Source organism: Myotis daubentonii, chromosome 5 (assembly GCF_963259705.1).
Source record: "Myotis daubentonii chromosome 5, mMyoDau2.1, whole genome shotgun sequence".
Classification (NCBI taxonomy): domain Eukaryota; kingdom Metazoa; phylum Chordata; class Mammalia; order Chiroptera; family Vespertilionidae; genus Myotis; species Myotis daubentonii.
In genome coordinates, this window is record NC_081844.1 from 28,895,315 (window position 1) to 28,917,382 (window position 22,068).

At 44.6% G+C, this 22,068-nt stretch overlaps 1 protein-coding gene across 1 annotated transcript; it reads left to right on the top strand.

Annotated features, from left to right (window-relative positions):
- Positions 1-3,101: 3,101 nt before the first annotated feature.
- LOC132236073 (cyclin-Y-like protein 1) lies at positions 3,102-18,824 on the top strand. The gene is made up of 8 exons (XM_059699489.1): positions 3,102-3,336; positions 5,104-5,129; positions 7,189-7,289; positions 12,158-12,193; positions 14,824-14,875; positions 15,949-16,068; positions 17,588-17,757; positions 18,659-18,824. The coding sequence occupies exons 1-8, from the start codon at positions 3,102-3,104 to the stop codon at positions 18,822-18,824; spliced, it is 906 nt and encodes a 301-aa protein (XP_059555472.1).
- Positions 18,825-22,068: the final 3,244 nt, after the last annotated feature.

The following is a 22,068-nucleotide window of genomic DNA, read 5'->3' on the forward strand; positions in this document are numbered from 1 at the left end:
TGCCACTGTTTTTTAATGCACTCATGTGCTGATGGGTTCTTCAGCTGTTTCCAAATCTTAGCTATTGTAAATTGTGCTGCTGTGAACATAGGAGTGAATATATCCTTTCTGATTGGTGTTTCTGTTTTCTTGGGATATATTCCTAGAAGTGGGATCACTGGGTCAAATGGGAGTTCCATTTTTAGTTTTTTTAGGAAACTCCATACTGTTTTGCACAGTGGTTGAACCAGTCTGCATTCCCACCAGCAGTGCACGAGGGTTCCTTTTTCTCCACATCCTCACCAGCATTTGTCATTTCTTGATTTTTTGATGGTAGCCATTCTGACAGGTGTGAGGTGGTACCGCATTGTTGTTTTGATTTGATCTCTCAGATCATTAGTAACGTTGAGCATGTTTTCATATGTATCTTGGTTCAAGCCCTCTTCTGCTCTTTTTTTACCCCAGGCCCAGGGAAACCCACTGTGACCCAGCCTAGAGATGACTGAACTAGGGGCCAGCTGGACTGTAAATGCAGGGAACTTAGCCCAGGAGTCCTTCAAGTCCAAGTCCAAATCAGAAAATGCACCAGGAATAATACAGAGTATGGTCTGAAGGTCACGTAGAGAAGGGACAGGCTGAGTGTCCCTGCCCAGGTCCCTCCTCGCTGTGGCTTGGACTGAGCTCCTCCTAACCACTACTCCCCATGCATCCACTGGAACCCAGGGGCGGATGGCAAAGTAGCTAGTTCTGCTGCTCAAGTTTCTTTAGAGAAGACATAGCGAGGGCTGGGCTGAACCTTCCTGTGCCCACAGAGGAAACTCCAATGGACCAAGGTGAGATGGAGGCAAAAATCACTGTGAAACGGCCGCCAGAGGATGAGGACACAGAAAATCGGTCTTCCTCAGAGACAGCCCAGTCGGACTCAGCCCCAACACCCCCATCAGCCTCTGCAGTCTCCTTGACCAATGACAGTCTCAGATCTACTTGGTTTCCTTGAGACACAGGGAGCTCACTCATGCCAGTCAGCCCCGTCAAAGTTGGGTGAGATTTTAAGGTCAAGAAAGTTCTCCTGGAAGGGAGCTAATATCCAACTGCATAGGACAATTCCTGTGGAATTGGTTCTCTCTTTGTGTCCATGAAAAACGTGTCCTCCCTCCGGCCTCAGTGAGGGCACAGGTGTTTCACACATACAGTGTCTGGCACATGGAGGAGAATTAATGTTGAATGAAGGAAAATATATTTAAAATTCACAACAAAAAAAATTGTTCTTCCTTAACAATTTCCTGACAAAATGTCACTACCTCCCATATTTTACTTCTGCCATTATTTTCTGATAAACATGAGGAAGTGTCTGTGGGGATCCACAGGATGTGGGATTAAATCCTGGCCTGGTCCTTGAATAATTGTGTAAACTTGAAAGTGTGGCTTTATAGCTGTGTCTCAATTTCTTTGGTAAAATCTGTAAACTGAGGATTGTGTTTGGACATTAAAATGAATATGAAGGGACAGAACGGAACTTGAAAGAACTAAGCAGAACTAAGCAGAAATGCACCCTCCTCCCTCTTCAAGGACGAAGCAGGGACATACTCTTCTCCCTCTCCTCTATCTTGTCTTGCAAGGCTGGGCCCTCAGCCCAAGCCGGCCCCCCCCCCCCGCCCCGAGAGTGACCACAAGAATGCTGGTATTGTCCTCACTCTCCGAACCACCCACCTGAGTGGACCAATGAAGCTCCAGAAATGTAGCTAGGGTCCTAATAAGGCTACAGTGGAGGACGGCTCCAACCTTCAGAATATGATGGTCACTTCCTGACCCTTATGCTGTAAAACCCTGACCAATCTCTGTAACTCACGCCACCCCTAAAGCCCACCCCAAATAGCTAGCCCTATATAACCTTTGTTCTCCTGGGACACGCTCTCTCGCCTCACCGCTGCGCCGGATAGAGGCTGGGAGCCAATTCTAGAATTGATCAATAAAGACTCGTTGCTTTTGCATCGGAGGAGGCTCCCTGGTGGTGGATTATTGGGGACCCTGAGCTCTGGGCATAACAAATACCTCTTCTGAAATGGGGTTGGGCAAATGTTAACTATCATTACCATCATGTTCATCAAATTAGGATTGTGGTACCCCTCTTTGTGGTTCTCAATTGTGTATGTGACAGTTGAGTTTTAACCATTGTTATTGGGGCGGGGGTGGGGGTGTGAGGGGGGGAATCAGGAAACTCCTGCCATGAGGGGGAAAACCAGAGGTAGGAAAGCAAACTGGTGAAGCCCTGTGTTGCTGAGCTGGGATGAATGAATTGGTTCCTATTTTACTTATGAGGAAGGAGAGGGGTGATGTTTTCTTGAGTCCCATTTAAGACACACAGTCATAGCACTTTATTGAGAGGAGGACCAGGGCGAGGTGCAGGCAGATAGAGAAGGAGAATTTAGTTACAAAAATGGTCAACGATGAAGGTGTAAATAAGTCCAGAGAGCAATGCATCAATGAATCGGCTGTCAGACCTGGTGAAACCCAGGAGCTAATGACTCTGGCCTGCTTGCACTTCCCTCAGGAGTGGAGAGGTCCAGGATGCATGCAATGAATGGAAACCCAAGTCAAGAGGAAGGATTGTAAATCCCTGACTTCTTTGTGGGTTCCAGCATTTACCATGCTGGAACTCTGGGTGTGATTGGTCCCTTGTAACCAGGTAACTGCGGAACGTGTTCTGATTGGCTGGCAGCAGCCAGGACAACAGACTTCAGTTGAGAAGCAACTGTGGCAGGAGAAGGAGCTTTGGCTGTGCTCTCTTCCCACTGTGGTTGTAGCTCTCAGCGCTTGTCGGATCCCGATCCGTTTTCAACAAGTCGTGTTGGTTGCTGTCCTCACAAACGAGTCATCCAGAGAGGTGCAGTTTCGGGGGGGTGGGAGGGGGGGTGGCTGGGTCCTGTGCCCCACCTAGGGCCAGGCAGCCCAGAGGCCAAGCAAACAGTGGGTGAGCCCTACCTGCTTGTGCGGTGAAGCCTTGGGGCTGCCTGCAGGCCTAGCCTTCCTTGGGGGGAGGGACTGCTGAGGGTTGTGGGTGGGGGAGGCGGGGAGCGGGGTGTGAGCGAAGCAGCAACACCAGGGAGGAGAGGAGGTGAACCATGGGCAACTCCAAGAGTTGCTGCCTGAAGGCCAGTCCCAGGCCCAGTGCCAGCCCCAAGCTGGGTCGGGGCTCCAGGCGCGTTAAGTCAAAGCGTGAGTCTGAGGCTCCTGAGGCGGCTGCTAGGGACACAGGGGCAGTACAAACAGTGCCTGCTGCCCCGAAGTCTGAGTCAACTTGCGGAGCCCTCAAGCGCCACCACCTGAAGAACATCAGCGCCCCGGTGACGCCCCAAGGTAAGAGGCAGCAATTCCCTTCTGCTCTTTGGGGTACCTCTGCCCTCCGCTGCCCCCACAGTCCCCTGGGAGGGACTCACTGCCTGGGGCTCCTTCCAGCTGGAGCCAGCTTTCCTAGGGATGGACTCCTGGTCCCCACCCCTGCTGCTTTCCCCCTTGCGGCCGGATGTGTTTCCCTCTTTACTACCTGAGCAGCCAGGTCGGATTTTGACCGTCCTGCTTGCCTGCTGACCTTCCTCAATGCTTTGTTCAATTGAGTTTACCAGCTGGAAAGGCCACACGTGACCAGGTGTTTCAGTTGATTAGGACAGAAGTACAAGGAATGAGGGTTCCATTGTATTGGAAGTGATGCCGCACAATAAAGCATGGGGTGCCCTGTGTGTGTGTTTCTCTTGTTTTAAGCTAATCGCTTTTGGTTAGGATGGCTGTGTTTCTCAGTGCCTTCCAGAGCCATGGGTGCCTCACAGTAGAGTGGAGACAGTAAAGGAAAAGCTCCGCCCTGGCCCTCTCTTCACTCAGAAGGGACTGTTTCTGTGGTGCCCATCCCACACCATAGGAGGCAGTGTGGGAAACAGCACAGCCAAGACCCTATTCAGAGCTTTCAGTCTTCTTCTGGCCTTTGTGAGAGCAAAATGACGCTGGGCGCTGTAGAGATATGCAATAAAGGTTACCATGCTCATTTTCTTTTTAAAAATATCTTTTAAAAATAGTTTATTAAAACCTAACTGGTTTGGCTCAGTGGATAGAGCATTGGCCTGCACTTAAGGGTCCTGGGTCCAATTCCAGTCAAGGGCACATACCTCGGTTGCAGGCTTCCCCCCAGCCTGGGCCCTGGTCAGGGCTTGTGCAGGAGACAACCAATTGATGTGTTTCCCTCACATTGATGTGTCTCTCTGTCTTTCCCTCTCTCTCCCACTCTCTCTAAAAAGCAATGGGGAAAATATCCTCCGGTGAGGATTAAAAAAAGAAAGAAAAAATAATTTATTGATTTTGGGAGGGAGAGGGAGAGGGAGAGAGAGAAAACATTGATGTGAGAGAGTAACATGGATTTGCTGCATCCTGCACATCCCCCCCGCCCCAAGCAGGGACTGAGCCCAAACACAGGCATGTGCTGTTGACTGGGAATGAAACTGGCAACCTTTTGGTGCAGGGGACGATGCCCAACAAACTGTGCAACAGCAGCCAGGGCTACTAAGGCAGCACTCATTTTAAAATGTACATTTAAACAGGTTACTTTCCAATTGAGTAAAGACCCATTAGTTTTTAGTGAGGTATTATGGTTGATTAACAATAAGTGGTTCTGGACATTTCCTGGGAGGCTCAGGAGCCTGGGGACTGGTGCCTGGCCAGAAACTGGTTCTCAGAGCGTCAACTCTTAGATCCTGGTGCTTCAAGTAAGATGGGTATAAAAGTACAATCAGGCACCACTACTGAGTAGAGATTCAGATCTGCTACAGGTAAACTTTTTCATCAGCTTCGTTTCTCACCTGGTCTGAATTGATTTGCCCTTTTCTTCTGTACATGGAGAGCCTTTCATTTGTGCCTAATATAGTTGATACGTTAGGTCAAAAAGTAACACTAAGTTTTTAGATTTTGCTTTAGGGGGCTCAACTTTCCAGGTATTCCAAATTATAAATTTTGTTGTAAAGTATTTAAAATGAAATAAAATTTTGCTCATTTTCTATGTGGTAGTTTCTCAGATAACAAACCCCTTTATTTTCTATGGCATTTGTATCAGAATTGATCATTTAATTTGTTTTTTCTTAGAACAAGACAAGAGGAAGAACAATGATGTAAGTAAACAGTTGAAGAGTTAAGTAAGAAATTAATAGTTCGATATAAAAGTTGTCTGCTCTGATTCCTAACAACTATAATGGACAGATACCAATAGCATGGACCTCATTTGTAGGTGTTCTCAACCTCCTCTATTTTCCTAATTATTCTAGATTGAAGGAGAATTTATTCCTTCAAATAGTGATACTTTTCAAAAAAAAATATATGGTCTGGAACTTCTGATTAATAAGGAAAAAGTGGCTTTTCAGTGAAACCTTTAAAACAAGCAAAATGGCGTTTTATACAATCTATGGATCTTTCTGATTATAGGCTGCTGGCATTGTTAAAATGCTCTGTATTTTAAAAGGCATCAAGTAGATTATTGCCCTGCCCGATCTCTTGTGCATTTGTGGGGGATGCTGATGGGAAAGTATGACAGCATGAAGAAAGCTATTTTCTATGAAATGAGGAAGGATGCTTATCTGCATTAGTTTTTAAAAACAACAAAACCAAGCATATTAAAGTTATTAGTATTTTCTGATATTCAAAAATGCTACTGTTATTCTCAACTATTTACAATGATTAGTTATTGGCCTTATTTTAAGGAAGAGAATTGTCAAAATATAGTTCAGGCTATGTCAGTATTTGATTATTGCTGAATTGTTGGGCTCTTTGCAAATCAGTGGATACTTATCAAATCAATGGGTACTGCTAAAGCGTGTTAAGGATTGTGTTTTCTCTAAAGGTTCTCAAACATTTTATTGTCACCTCTCCAGTACCACTGCAGTTAAATTCTAAATTGTATCTGCACTAAGATTTATCTCCCAGATGTAAATGATTTAAAAAACTTGTTGCCCTAGCTGGTTTGGCTCAGTGGACACAGCATCGGCCTGCAGACTGAGGGGTCCCAGGTTTGATTCCGGCCAAGGGCACATGGGAGGGTTGCAGGCTCAATCCCCAGTGAGGGGCATGCAGGAGGCAGCCAATCAAAGATTCTCACTCATCATTGATGTTTCTAGCTCTCTATTCCTCTATCTTCCTCTCTGAAATAAATAAAAAATATTAAAAAAAAAAACTTGTCAAGCACTAGAGCTGCTAATCTGTCCCAGGTTCTGTGCTCAGCAGCTGGAGGCAGGGGAGAAGTCAGAGTCCTCCCTTCCCTAGAGAAGCGTAGGTTTCTGTGAGAGGGACACCCTGGAGGCAGTTGATGCCATGTGACAAGTGGTCACTCAGATGTGGGCGTGTGCAGGAGAGAAGCTGGGGGGTGTGCTGCTGGGGAGGGTGTCCTGGAGGTGGGTGGGGGGGAGTGGAGCTGCTGGACAAGGAAGAAGAGGCCTTGTAAGCAGAGAGAGCAGCCTGAGAGGCAGGATGGGGGGGAGCGTCAGACCAAGAGAACAGAATGAACAACATTTAGAAATGAATGGAAACCATTCTCTGGGGTTCTCGCTTGAGAAATGTAATGATAGTCTTCCTTAAACATGAAGTGAGAGTTGAATTCTGAAAGCTGTTTTATCTGGTTTTGGGGAAAGTGAGGCTCAGACAGACCTGTGGCCCCCAGCTTGTTAGCAAATGGGCAGCCCTGGCACACACACACCTCTGACCGAACATGCGTGTTTTGTCTCTTTGAATTAATATTCATTATTGTCTTTCATTTACTGTAATAAAATGGTCGTGAATTTTTATTATTTAATGCATTGCATTTAAGTGTAATAAATGAACAAGAGAAATAGGAAACCTTAGCTACGTTTGCTCTCTTAAGGAAGAAAAACACTGAAGTCTAATTCTAAACGTTTTACACTATTATAAAGGGCATTTTTAATAGGGGCCGGGCAGGTTTGATGACAGGTACTTATGAAAGGGAATATTTTATAAGCCATTCCTCAAACCTCGTCTGTAGAAGTTAGATTATCTATTGGGTTTACATAGAGCCGCACATGATATCACACTCAAGCAGTTCATGGACTGCTAGAAAACCCTTAATGCTTAATTGTTTGACATTTTAACCAAGAGAAAAAACAGACACGTTTACAGGGTCAGCAGACGCATGGTGACATTTGCCTCTCCTTCCGTCTACGTCAGGAATGTCCAGGGCGCCCGACTAAAGGATATGGGTCGTGTCCCACAGTGTTTCCCTCTGACGATACCATCAGGCAGCCGGACTTTAAAACCACCATCCAGTCGTGAGTACCACTAGGTTGCCGCAGGCTGAGTGACAGACCCCCTTCTGCGGAAAGCATCCTACTGATCCATAGTTTCAGCCACTTTGTGGTCCTTCTCAGTAACCAGGTTAAGAAACTGGTGTCTATTATTTATTGATTTCAAGGACCTAAATATGAAATTTCAATTTCCATGTAACTAGTAGAGTGGATGGAAGAAGGGAAAACCAGTTAGCAAATATATGAAGTCCCCCCAAAATATCGTGTGTGTTTTTCTGTTTTAAAGGCATTTTTGACCATAATGGAAAGGGGAAGTGCTTTTTATTGGGTGTTTCTATTAAAACGCATTTCTTTATGGGACATGGTCCTAAAACAGTGCACAGCACTTTGGAAGCCGTTCTTGCAAGAAGGAATAGTTCCTCCCCCACTGGCACCAGAGTGTGTCTGCATTACAAGTTAATTGGATTTTGACAGATTTTCCCATCATACATTTTCTACACTACGTCTTTATTAAAATTTACGTTTCCTTCCTACCCCCAAAGTGGGATGTATCACATCAGTCTTTAAGGAACAACTTTTCAAGCTAATTCCTTTGTAGGTAAAATTTGTTCAACTGAAGTTTTAATTTAATAGATATATAAAATTTAATTATATATGTATACATATGTATAAATATATCTTGAAGACACTGCATCTTGTAGCCTGGTGCACGAAATTCGTGCACATTAAACGGAGGTTAATTAGAGGAAATATTTTAATATTGCTATTTGCCCTTTCTCTGTAATAGAAGTGTCAGAGATGAAAGAAAATTAGTAAAATGTATATGAAAATCTTCCTCCTATCAGAGTCAGGGGCGCACCATGGGACCCAGAGTCAAGTCCCTACCCACCCACATGCGCCTCAAAAACGTGTGGGATCCAGACCCGGCCACCCCCCCCAACCCCCCACCATTGGGCTAGGTCCAGACCCTGCCAGTCCCACCCTTGTCAAGCCCTGCTGGTCAGGGGGTGCAGCCTCAGGTCCCCTGCCTGGCACCGGGTCATGGGGTGCAGCCTGAGGTCCCCCAGCCCAGGCTGGAGCGGGGGGGGGGCACGCCTTGAGGTCCCCAGCCAAGTTTCACGGGGGCCGGGAGGGGGGTCGCAGCCACAGGTCCGTGCTGATTGCTCGTTAAGGCTCTTTACGGGAACTCGGCTTCCATTGTGGGTGCAGTCATCTTTGTGGTGGTGACAGTCAATTTGCATATTCCTCTCTAATATATAGGAGATATATAACAAAAGAAAAAAAGTGAAAGAAGTAATATTTGGAAACATAGACTTAGACAGGTTTATACTTAAGCAACCATGAACAGTGTTATGATGATGAAAAGTATTTATTAGTTGCCCCATAGCCTACCATGGGAGATGAACCTTAAAGACACCCTAAGATGAAAACTCTAAGCTTATTTAAGAGAGAAAATGCATATTCTGTCCAGCTTCCTGCCTCCCATGGGGTTGTCCAAGGTACATTCTCAGTGTCTGGAATAGGAGGGCTGATTCTCCAGAACACGGTTTAGGAAATGCTCCCTGACAGTATTAGTATATTCACCTTTAATTGTATTTTCAGCCTGAAAAAAGATAATTAGCTTTAAAATGTCATTTTCATAATGTGCCATCTTTTTGCTAATTAAATTATTAGTAACTTCTACTTTAGTTGAAAAACAGCAAGTTCACAATTATAATAATATAACTTTCTTCTCTCACTTATAACAGTAATTGAGATCAAATTGTGTTTCAGCAAAAGCTGAGCCCCATCTCTCTCTCTCAACTCCTGAGCTTTGGGACCTATTGAGTAATCACTGAATGTTTGTATTCAGCCAAGACACTAAATCCTGGAGTAAAGAATAACACCACTCAACTTTGGATGCATTCTGTAGCTTCTTTTGAATTCAAAAGATTCTGATGTTACAGAATAATTCAAACCTAGTTGTAAAGGTTAGCCTTGCTCAGACAAGTAGGTTTTGTGCTTCTTTCTCCAAATCAGTTTAATTCAAGAAGTACAGTAAATTTTCATTTGCTGTCCTCCCTTTTGAAAATGGTCATTCAGAGCCACGCCCGCCCGCTTCTGCTGCAATTAGACAGATGTATGAGGTTTTTCCTTGGGATGGACCCTAGATTTCAGCAGGACGCATGGAGAGGCAAACGCTTTATGCAAATTAGCGTCACATCATAATTTGGCCTCAGAATGGAAACAGTTTGGACTTCTTTTTTTTTTTTTTAAGCTATGTGGCCGAATTTCTTGATAGTAAAATACGAGGAAAACGGGTGGTGGGCGGCGATCTAAAGTAAAGCCCTGTTAGGACTCAGGGCCAGCGCTGCAGGGCGCTTTCACATGGGCTGGGGTGGTGCTCAGCCGCCGCCCAGCTCAGGGGAGGCTCTGCTGTTTGTAACTAGTTCCCAGCCTCTGAGGACGCCATTTGCCTTCCATTTCCATCTTCAAGAACTTGAACCAGCATCTTATTAATCCTTTAAACCAGTGGTTCTCAACCTTCCTAATGCCGCGTCCCTTTAATACAGTTCCTCGTGTTGTGGTGACCCCCAACCATAAAATTATTTTCGTTGCTACTTCATAACTGTAATGTTGCTACTGTTATGAATCGTCATGTAAATATCTGATCTGCAGGATGTATTTTCATTGTTACAAATTGAACATAATTAAAGCATAGTGATTCATCACAACAACAATATGTAATTATATATGTGTTTTCTGATGGTCTTAGGCGACCCCTGTAAAAGGGTTGTTCGACCCCCAAGAGGTCACGACCCACAGGTTGAGAACCGCTGCTGTAAACTCTGGGGAGAATCTTCCCGTTCTTACACTCAGATATGCATCCCTTTTATTAAAAGCAAACAAACAGTGCTGATAGCAGGCAGTGTGATTAAAGTGCTTTGCAAATATGATGCACGGTGGGAATGCCTTTTAGGAGGAAACACTCAGCCCTTGGGGCAGGGATGTGTCCGTTTCCGTGCTAATCAAGGGGAAGGTTAACCAGGCGCACCTGCAGCAGATGACCTGGCGGGGCTGGTCTGGTTGGTTTTCCTGTTAGAAAGTAAAGGCCTCACAGGCCAGGCTTGTTCTCTCCTCTGGGAGCGGAAACCCTGATCCAGGCAAGGAATTTGCAGGTGCTGATCCCTTCGGAATGCGCGTGACCTGCCCTAGGAATCTGAGAAATGACGCAAATAAGCTGCCCTACTTTAGAGTAGTCATTCGACCTAAATATATCAGTCCTAACTTTTTCATTCTCGGATGTGGTTGCTGATGTGTATATTCTTACTTTTTCTCCTAACGGGCACCTGTCTCCTTGTGGACATTTCGGAGAGAGCTTTCTCTGGGACTCTCCCATTTACAGACTCTTTCTACGCTCTCACGGTGCGGTCCCCTGCTTTTCACAGATTGCTGCGACCAATGTATTTCTGCTTTTTTCTTATGGTGGGATGACAGCAAAAATAGCTCATTGAACCGTCAGTTTTACCAGTTAGATAAGACACTTTCTTTATTACAGTTTCAGGGACGATCTTTCCAGGCTATTTCTCAGTTATTCTAAGAGCCAAATTTTGTAAAATGTCCATCAGGAATGTCCGTCTCAGACGCCCTTTGTGTAGCCTAGGCCTTAGGCATCTCCGTGCAGGAATGTCCCCGTTCCCAGAGCAACCGTCGCCATGGACCGACTCTCGCACATGCTTCTCAGAGGTTCAGCTTCTGCTGATGGCTGGTTCTTTCTCACTGTCCACTCTGTGGACTGCTTGGTTCTGCCATATCCCCTTTACGTTTGGTGACCTGGCAGATTCTCTCTTCCATAGCAGCTCACCTTCTCCTGGCCCCTTCTATGGAGCCAGGTTTCCAATCAGAGTCAAGTGGAAACAAAATTATTAAACTCAGTTCTCCTCTTCCAAAAAAAAAAAAAAAGAAGAAGAAAAAGGAAGGAAGGAAGGAAGGAAGGAAGGAAGGAAGGAAGGAAGGAAGGAAGGAAGGAAGAAAAAAAATGGTCATTCAGTAGATTCACTGTTGCTGAAGTAAGGGTTTATGAGAAAATTCATAGAGCTAATTGAGTTTTAAGAATGATTTTGAAAAATGTGCATCATGGTACATTGTTCCCAATGGGGTGCAGTCTTTACTGGAATCACTTACACAATTTTCTAAAAATGTTTGTCTGTAAATACATGCACTTCACCACCACCCCCAACAGTCTCTCAATGTCACAACCTCTGATGAGCTGAGGAAAACTGTGAGGCATGATTACATTGAATCTACTTTGGAAATAAGTGTTATTAATTTTACACTGTGAAGCATTGTGATGCGTTGTTAGCATTGCTTGTGCCAGGATAACTAAATCTACTGATGTTTTGGGCTCTTACACTTGCTACTCAATTTCCTAATAATTATGTAAAAGTGATGTTAAACTTTTTTTGGCACAGAGCATTTTATTTAATTGTAGGAAAATAATGGAAATGTGTGTATAGGTAGATAGTGAAATAAATCAACTGAAACGCAGGGCCTCACAACTTTTTTTAAAAGCAGAAAAACTACTGTATGGCTTAAATTTAAGTATGTGCACAAATACATATAACATGTACAGGATGCAAGGTCCTATGGGTACAAGGGCAAATGATGGGGGAGTGTGTACTAACATGTACAGGGTGGGGCCAAAGTAGGTGTACAGTCTCGGGTATGTGAAATAGCAAAATAGCTAAAACAAGGGCAACGTGCTCATATGATACTGATGGGAATGAGGATTTCAAGACCACTGGGCAGCTGGGATGGTCTTCCCGCTCCGCCCCCCGCCCCCAACCCATTCACAATTGTCCTCAAACCTCACATAATAAAATCAATTGTTACAATTCTTTTTTCTTCCACAGCATGACTTTGTGCATATATCACATGATAAAGTACAGGTGAGTTTTAAAACCTGTATTGTTATTCTAGCTAGTGAATGTATAACATATCAAATTGAGTGTTAGGTAGTAGCTGTAGACATTGTTGAAGAGAGCTGTAGAGTGCTTTGTATTATATTATGAGAGGCCTGGTGTACAGATCGTGCACAGGTAGGGTCCGGCCGGCCGGCCCCAATCAGGGCCAGTTGGGCGGGGCCAGCCACGGGAGAGACCCCGGGTGGTTGGCGGGCCAGCCCTGCCCCCTGGTCAAACTCTGGTTGAACTCCTGGTCGAGGGAACAATTTGCATGTTACCCTTTTATTATATAGGATTAAAGTGAATGAATTGTTTTTGTCTTAAGACCCATAACACTTGAGTTATTGAGGATCCCAAAGAGTATTTGTTTATGTGGGTTATTTGCTATTTACTGTGTTAGAAATTAAAATGGAGCTTTAAAAAATAAGTCCACTGTATTTTTAAACAGTTTTTATTGCGTTACTGAAATTCTGAGCTGGAAAATCCTTTGTTGTGGCAGATGGCCTTGCCCACTACAGGGTATAATATGCAAGACAATATGAAAAATAATTATTTTCCGCACCAAAATTTGAGTGGACATGTGTCATTCGTTTACATTTTTGCAAATTTTTTAAATGTCTGGCTTAATAGAAGACACCTGATTCTCATGGATATTCTGTCTGCAATCATTTGCCATTACTTCAGTCATCTTAATCCTTTGCTTTGAAGCAGTGTAGGAAGACCCAGCCTCATGTAGCTATCTGGCTGGAAAAAAGCTATATTTACAGAGACTCAGATCATTGTGATTATCCTTTGACATGGGACCAAAAGTCCACAACTACTGGTGTTTGTAAATTAGGTGCGATGGGAATTTAATTATACCCATGAACCTACAGTAGGCGCTCTGTTACGTTCATACCGATGGATCTACCTTGTAAACCAAATGAATCTTTCACTTGTACGTTATTTTATGATAACGTTAGTCATTTGGAGAGTATTGGTCCACTCTCTTACTACAGTGTCCATACCTCCCTTTGGTGAGTATCACCACCAATCTTGCCAGAAAAATCTCTAAGTATTGAAAAGCTGCCCAGCATACAAAGCAAGGCACACATTTTTTCCCAGGTCGAATAGCTCAGTTGGTTTGAGCATTGTCCTCAGATGTCAAAATCATGATTTTGATCCACGGTCAGGGCACATACAAGAAATAATCAATGAATGTGTAACATTAAGTGGATCAATACATCGATGTGTCTCTTTTTCTCTCCCACCCCTGCCACCTCTTATTCTATTTCTCTGAAACAAAAACGAAGAACAAGGAAGACAGTCCATGTTTCCCCAAATCCTGATTGTTAGCTTGATAGCTTGATAAATGTACATTTACTTTCCTTGATGGGACAGGCTCACTGTTTATGTTTTGAGAGAATGGCAGTTGTATTCTCAAGTAAAGATGTCATTCTAAGGAAAGAGCGGCTTGTTCTGCTCACAGCTAAGCCATGAGCGCTTTTCCTTAACACAACCACAGCTCAGTGTGCAGAAGTGCATACTGCACACTCTCCCCCTGTTGAGAATGGGAAAACAGGATCCACGTTTCATAATACTCTTCCTTTGTATCAAGGACGTCCTGAACTGAGGCAGAATTAGTTTTCCAACTGCAAGTGGCAGTGAGGAATACACTGGCTGCTGGCCCAGTGTGGTACCACTGCCTCCATCCATGCTCACACACCAGTTTTGCTCATCTTTGATTTTATACAACATTTCAAAAGTCAGTGTAGACTCAGGCAATGCCTCAGTATTCCTCTAGCATTTGGGTTGAACGCATGGGCCTCCTGAGAAATAGGGCAGTGGTTCTCAACCTTCTGGCCCTTTAAGTACAGTTCCTCATGTTGTGACCCAACCATAAAATTATTTTCGTTGCTACTTCATAACTGTAATGTTGCTACTGTTATGAAGCATAATGTAAATATTTGGTCTGCAGGATGGTCTTAGGCGACCCCTGTGAAAAGGGTCGTTCAACTGCCAAAGGGGTCGCGACCCACAGGTTGAGAACCGCTGGTCTAGGGGAGCCTAACCCCAGTGGCCTGCAGAGCTCACTTGTTCCAATGAGCAGAGTGTTTTAGTGCAGAGAACATTGCAGTCAAAAGACTGGTCACTTTTAAAATAGAAAGGCACCTTTTTAATTCAAACCTTTAACAGATATAAGAACACATTCACAATAAGAATGTAATACAGAAAAATACTAAGTGGAAAAACAGGACATAAACATGAATGTCATATCCACATGAATTAAAACTCTAAACACATTGTAGCCCAGCACTACTGCTTTATAAAGTGTTCTTGTGTATTCCAGTGTGAGCTGGAGGGATGGAACCATATTTGGTGTACCAGCATTGCCTGTCAGGGAGGGTCAGTGGTTTTGAAGGCAACTCTCGCTGGTCATTGCAGAAAACATTGCACAGGATTTGATGTACTGAGTAAAGAGAAGTCAGGAAACCCTCTTACCGAGTCAGTTTGTCAAACTGCTTTGTGGAAAGTTAAGCTTCCCCCTGAACCCCGTCTCCAGTCCTTGATGATGTGTTGCTGAGATACGAACATTTCCTGAGTAAGGTTTTCACATGCATATTCTTGTTTTATAGAGTTGGACGTAAATCGATCGATATTTTCAATGAGAGAAAGCACCCCTTCAGAGTAAGTGTCAGTTTTATTGAGGTTCTATTTGTCTCTCGTACTGTGGTGTTTATTTCATACTGATCTGCTTTGAAATGAATTATTAGAAGAAAATGACTCCCTACAGCTTGAAGTGAAAATCATCTTCTTTTCAGTCTTCTTCCCACTGCATGCTGTCTCTAATGATTTTACAAAAGGAGGCTTGTGTGAGGGCCACGTCAGTAAGAACTGAGCCACAGCTTTGTATAGTCAGGGAGCTAAAGTGAGTAAATGTGCCCGAAATGAGTAAGTGTATCGTTCTTAAAGAAACATTTCAGGAGCACCAAACAATATAAATGTCTGTAAATAGACCTACAAGGTATGTTAAGACTCTTTGAAAAAACTGAGGCAACTACTTAAATTTTAAACCAATTAAAATGAGAGGAATGTCCTGCTTCCCTCCTCTGAAGCTCTGCAGCGACATGTAGCTGGTGCCTCCTGGGGAGCACGGCACAGCCAGGGTCTCGGGGTCACAGGAACATGAGCATGTGTTTGCAGAGCTGGTTGCAGAGAAGAGTGACAGGGGGAAACATGCCTGTGAGCCTAAACATGGTTAACATTTCGGTAGACGTCTGTGGGTGGGCGGAGGGAGAAACATACGTAACTGTATGCAGGTTGTACCTGTATCTGTGTTCAGTCACTGGTGAGTATAGAATCAGTGTTGTTTAAGATCATTGTTTATACTTCAAAGACTAAAAGAGCCCTAGCTGGTTTGGCTCAGTGGATAGAGCGCTGGCCGGCAGACTGAAGGGTCCCGGGTTCAATTCTGGTCAAGGGCACATGCCTGGGTTGTGGGCCCCATCCCCAGTAGGGAGTGTGCGGGAGGCAGCTGATCAAAGATTCTCTCTCATCATTGACGTTTCTATCTCACTCTCCTTCTCCCTTCCTCTCTGAAATGAAAAAAAAAAAATGTCATTTTTTAAAAAGGCTAAAAGACATGTCACCTAATCAAAATTATTTTCGGGACAGGTGGGCAAAGTAGAAGGCTGCTAGCATGAGAGCTCTCATGTATTTTCCTTCAGTGGGTACTTATATTGCCTTTTTTCTCTTTTCAGCACGAAATACTTACAACGGACCACTTTCTGCATGACCCTGAACTGCAGAGTGTCTACAGATTTGTCCGTGCCCTTTTCAGTGCTGAACACCTCACCGCGGAACATGCGATTGTGACCTTGGTAAGACAGGTCTTCCAGAGGCTGCTTCTCTGTCCCGGGCACAGGCGATGGTCCGGCTTTGCACATCAAAGCAGGTTCCCGACATGATCCTCAGAACTTTATTAAGAGAAGCTATGAAAGGGAGTAAGCCACACACAGTGGAGCTAAATAATCGTTGGGATTGAAAGTGTTACCATTGCAGTTTCCATCCCAAACCATTGCTATTAAAGACATGAGGGGAGGTTTCGGTTTCTTCCCCCAACTCGCCACCCAACCCCAAGAGCTGATATTCTAGTGGGGAAGACATACGTAGTTTTTTAATGAGGGTTTTTAAAGAGATGAACGCTTCAGGTGGTGAGAGCACCAAGAAGATAAAGCAGGATGAAGTGATGAGGTGGTCACAGGGGTTTACCCTTTTAGGCAGGAAGGTCAGAAGAGCCTCTTTAAAGAGGAAACATTGGAACCGTGACCTGGCTGAGCTGAGGAAGATGAGCTCTGGCCTTGTGGGCAGGGGCCGAGGCCGCTTCTGAGACGGGCACAGGGTTAGTGTGTTCAGGGAGCAGTGAGGTGTGGCCGTGTGGTCAGAGTGTGGAATGAGGAAAGAAGATGAGGTCACAGACAGGCAATATCCTATCTCATAGGGCCTGGAGGCTTGCAGGCCATGGGGAGAAGTTACGTGCTATTTGCCTGATGGGAAACCTTTGGCAGACATTGAGTTGGGGGTGAAGTGCTCTTAAGGAAAGAGGCTACTCTGGCTCCTGGGGAGAAGAGAGTGTAGTTGGCAGTCCGAGTGGAGGCAGTACAGTCAGGAGTCAGTAAGAGGCATACAGGTGAGAGGTGCCCAATGCACTGGCAAGCGGTCAGGTTCCCACGGAGAAGGGGAGGCAAGACTTGCTAGCAGATCGGAGCAGGCTGGCTCAAGTGGAGGCTTTTGGTCCCAGCAACTAGGCAAATGGCCGTGCCCCCTGTGCTGTTAGGGATGGCGGGGGAGTGGGCAGTGAGATGAAGGCTCTGTTCATATTGTGGAGGCTCTGATCCCCTCAGCAATAGCAGTTTCAGTGGAGTGACAGCGCCAGGGGCAGACTAAAGTGGTGAACGAGAGAATGGGATGGCCTCTGGCTTTGGCTGGCCAAGCAGTGTCTAGAATGTAAGGATAGAAGGAATTTCACCCTTGCCAGGTGGCTCAGTGGATAGTGCAGTAGCCCGCACACCAAAGGGTCACGGGTTCGATTCCTGGTCAAGGGCCCCCACCTGGGTTGCATGTTCGATTCCCCTCCCAAAACAAGCAAGTGTGTGTGGAGAGGGGGGGCAGCTAATCGATGTCTCTCTCATATAGATGTTTTTCTCTCTGTGAATATCTCTCTCTCCCCACCTCCCTTCCTTCCACTCTTTCTAAGAATCAATGAAAAAATATCCTCCCATGAGTTTTGACAAAGAAAAAAAAAGAATTTCAAAAATGGATCAAATCTGTCATTTCTAACACTTCTAATCAAGCATTTACACTGAGCTAAAGTGAAAGACCAGTGCTCTACTTTTGCAGATTTTCATGGAAAGGCTTTTGGACTGTGCACATATTGACATGAAACCCACTAACTGGAGAAGAATAATTTTGGGATCCGCCCTTCTTGCCTATGAGTATTGGGACAAACAGACTGTGTGGGGCATGGACTACTGCCAGCTCATCAACAACATCATTACCGTCGATGACATGTGAGCGCTGCTTCCAAATTTCCTTTCCCACTTTATTGAGCTCACCCCTGTGGGCAGGCTCCCCTCTGCTCGGGCAGGGGCAGGGGTGCTGAGCAGGGCAGGACGCAGCGCCACGTGGGAGAACACGGTTGGAGTCTGACCCCGTGCCCGTCAGAGGTCAAGTCCTAAAGGGGGCTTAGTCCAGCCAGCTCATCTATCTTTCCTGTTTCTGCTTTTCATAGTTTAAAAAGTGCAGCCTGTCCTGTCAGGAGGATTAAAGTGAACAGAAACTTCCCTTTTGTCCTCTGCTGTTAGTCCCATGCACTGCGTGGGGGATGGGTCCCCTTTCCCATCAAATGTGGCTGATTTAATTAATTTATTTATTTATACTTGAGGAATCCTTGTTGCCTCAAGAGTGTTGCCCCCTCAGATAGTAGTGGTGGCTTCCCATGGATCCCTTCACGGCGGTGGTGACGTGCCCGCTTCGTTTGTTGGTACCTCTCTACTTCCACAAGCCCCTTCCTGTGATGGGCCTGGTGAAAATGCCTGCAAGTTGGTTAGGGCCAAGGAGCAGCATACATCACTCCTTTCATCTGAACACTACAGCGGGCCCTGGTCAGTGAGCCAGGAGCACGAATCCACAGCCGCACTCAAGGGACTCTGAGCCCCCAAGTCAGCAGCAGGAGAGCAAAAGGGGGCGGTCACCTCTTCACACTCCTCCCAACTCCAAGCGCTGGGATGCAGGAGGGACCTCACAGAGCTGCACCTGGTTTGATGGTTACAGTCTTAGTACAGCTGGGTAACCTTTACTTGTTTCAAAACACAATTTAGAGTCATTCTTGTAGCGCAGAGTGACATTTTTGATGGTAGCCCAGATGACTGAAATGTTCTGTGTCGGTTTTGTCTCCTCCTCCTCCCCTAGGAATGAGATAGAACTACATTTTTTACGTTTCATTGGGTTTAATACTCAGATCACTGGCAGAATGTATGCCAGATATTACTTTGACCTTCTAGCCATAGCCGAGAAACACAACGTGCACGATCTATTTGAACCTTTTTGCAAAGTAGAGCACAGAACCCAGAGGTAAGGCTGTGGAATCACTAAGTGGGGTTTTCTGTCTGTCACCTAAGCCAATATCTGTTGACAAATTCTGTGAAACAATGATTAGGAAAATGAAACGCTTTATAAAGTTAATACATTAAATAAGAGCTTTTTAACTCTTTCACATCATATATCTTTTTTTTTTTTCACTATTGCAACTCCTCTTCTACTATTGTGCTGTTCTCAGAATGTCCACAAGAGGGCACTATAGCATCTAATCCCTTATTAGGGTGCTGTTGTCAGAATGTCCAAAAGACAGCACTACTGCAACACCTCCCTGCAAGGGCTAGAGCTCTCTAGGTCTATTATTTGGGTTTTCTTTTCAGTCTGGCAGAATTCATTACTAGGGTGGTGTTCTGAGAATGTCCACAGGAGGGCACTATTGCAACACCTCCCATATTAAGGGGCTGTACTCAGAATGTGCTCAAGAGAGCACTATTGCAACCAGTCTGTTACTATGGTGCGATTCTCAGACTGTCCACTAGAGGCACTATTACAACACCTCCCTGCAAGGGCTAGAGCACTTGAGGTCTATCCTTTGGGTTTTCTTTTCAGACTGGCAGAATTCATTACTGGGGTGCTGTTCTAAGGATGTCCACAAGAGGGCACTATTGCAACACCTCCGTTACTAGGGTGCTGCTCTCAAAATGTCCAGAAGAGTCACCATAGAAAACTCACCCTGCAAGAAAGAGCCCTCTAAGTCTCTCAGTAGGGTTTTCTTGAAAAAATTATTCACAACTGAATTGGACACATTTAAAATGGACGCTTTCTGTGGTACCTTCGTGGCACTTTAGAATAAAATGTGTTTCTACCATAATTATCGGGCAAGTGAAATCGGTCCATTTTGATGCTTCAGTCATTACACCTCCCCACCTTCCAGTGAAGTTCAGCACATGCCCACTTCCTTACAGTTGGCTTGGAGCAGAGAGTAACCAGTGAAGACTGGATAGAATTTGAACAGCTCACAAAACACTGATTTTTCCCAAGTGTCTGTTTAGTGTGTTTACGGAACAAATGTTCAGGCACCAGACGATACTGTTCTTTGCTATCATTGAGAACCAAAATTTAAGTAATTCTAAATTCCCTTGCTCTGGCAATCTAATTATAGCCCTTAAGGGACTTCCCTTAGTGAATTTGCAGAAACAGGCCTCCACAGAACCTAGCAGTGTAGACCTCAGCTACCCAAAGGGGCAGGTACTATGCACTATGTAAAGGAGTGTGAACGTGTGGCTATCGATGATGCTTGTTTTAAAGGGTTGGAACCCTTTTAGTTTTTCATTGTGCCTTCTTTGTATTTGGTTTCCTTTCCTAGGCTATTTCCAGAGGCAGTCAAGGAAAAGACCTGGGCAGACCTGCTATAGAAAGATCTCTTAACGCTGACAATGTTATTGGCATGCAACACACCAAAGCCATGCTCTCTAAAGAAAATCAGGGGTTGTAACATCATGAGACCCTCATCTACAAAAACTACAAAAATGCCACCTCTCCCTCTCAAAAGCAGTGGCAACAAGCAGTTAAAGAGATAAAGGAGGTCCCTGGCCGGCTTGCCTCAGTGGTTAGACCATCAGCCCATTCACCTCAGGGTCCTGGGTTCTATTCCCAGCCAAGAGTGTGTAACTGGGCTGCAGGTTTGATCCCTGTCCCCAGTCCGGGCCCATGTAATAGGAAACAGTTAATGTCTCTCTCATATAGATGTTTCTCTCTCTCTGTCCTTCCTCCCCTCCCTGCCTTCTCCTGTCCCTCCCTCTCTTCATCCCTCCCTTCCCCTCTTTCTAGAAATTAATGGGAAAAATATCCTAGTGTGAGGATTGGCAAATTAATTAATTAATTAATTAATTAATTAATTAAAATTAAAAATAAAATAAAAACCAGGAATAAACAAGAGGTTTCCCTCAAATCTTAGTGAAATTTTAAACTTTGATATTGTGTGCTTTGGCATCCAAGGCACCCCTGCAGATGTATAAATGCTACAGAATTATAAAAAACCATTTAAAATTTAATTAGAAAACTTTGCCAGAGAGATCCAAGATGGCTGTTAGGAAAATGTGGGTAATCGCCGCCTCCCACAGCGACAGCAAAATGACAACTAAGTTACAGGACAACCGTCAGCCAGCACCACCTGAAATCTGGCTGAATGGAAACATCTAGAGAGTAAAGAAGATTGAGACTGGTAGGAGGGCTGAAGGCATGGAACTGGATGGCGTGGCACCATTAGAAGAGCAAAAAGAAAACAGATTCCAAAAATATGAAGATTGTGTAAGGAGCCCCTAGGACAACTTCAGCCGTACCAACATTCACATCAGGGGGTGGCTGGAGGAGGAGACAGAGAGCAAATTATTCAAAATCTATTTGAAGAAATAATGACGGAAAACTTCCCCTGCCTGGAAAAATAAATAGACTTACAAGTCCAGGAAGCACAGAGAGTCCCAAACAAGAAGAACCCAAGAGCCCCACACCAAGACACATCATAACTAAAATGCCAAGGGTTAAAGACAAAGAGAGAATCTTAAAAGCAGCCAGAGAAAAACAGTTACTTACCTACAAGGGAGCACCCATATGACTGTGTGATTTCTCAACAGAAACTTTGCCAGAAGGAGTTGCAAGAAATACTCAAAGTGATGAATAACAAAGATCTACAACTGAGATTACTCTACCCAGCCAAGCTCTCCTTTAGATTTGAAGGTCAGATAAAGAGCTTCACAGAGAAGAAAAAGCTAAAGGAGTTCATCACCACCAAGGAGGAGGAGGAAGAGGAGGAGGGGGTGGGGGAGGGAGAGGGAGAAGGGGGAGAAGAAATCAAAACGATGAACAATAAAATGGCAATAAATACAAAACTACCAACATAAAAATCAAAATAAACAAACAAGGAATCTACTGAACAAAATAAATTGATGAATAAAATAGAACCAGAGGCATGAAAACATGGAACAGACTAGAGAAACTCAGAGGAAAGGGGGCAGTGAAGGTGGGAAGAGATTATCCAAAGATCTTACATGCCTATATGCGTTACCTATGGACTCAGACAATAGGGGGGTGAAGGCCTGGGGCAGGGCAGGAACCGGGTGAAAGGGGACAATGAGGGGCTAAAAGGGACATCTGAAGTACTCTTACCAATAAAAATTAAAAATAATAATAAAACTTTAATTACATTTCTCTTAAACTGATTTACTTTTGTAAGTTGTAAATATTAAGCTTTTAATGTTCCGTTTCAGCCCCCTGTTGAAGATGGC

Coding starts and splice junctions, on each gene's coding strand:
- LOC132236073 (XM_059699489.1), top strand. CDS start 3,102: ATGGGCAACTCCAAGAGTTGCTGCCTGAAGGCCAGTCCCAGGCCCAGT. Junction 7,290..12,157: donor TTTAAAACCACCATCCAGTC/GTGAGTACCACT, acceptor TTTCTTCCACAG/CATGACTTTGTGCATATATC. Junction 14,876..15,948: donor AGAGAAAGCACCCCTTCAGA/GTAAGTGTCAGT, acceptor TTCTCTTTTCAG/CACGAAATACTTACAACGGA.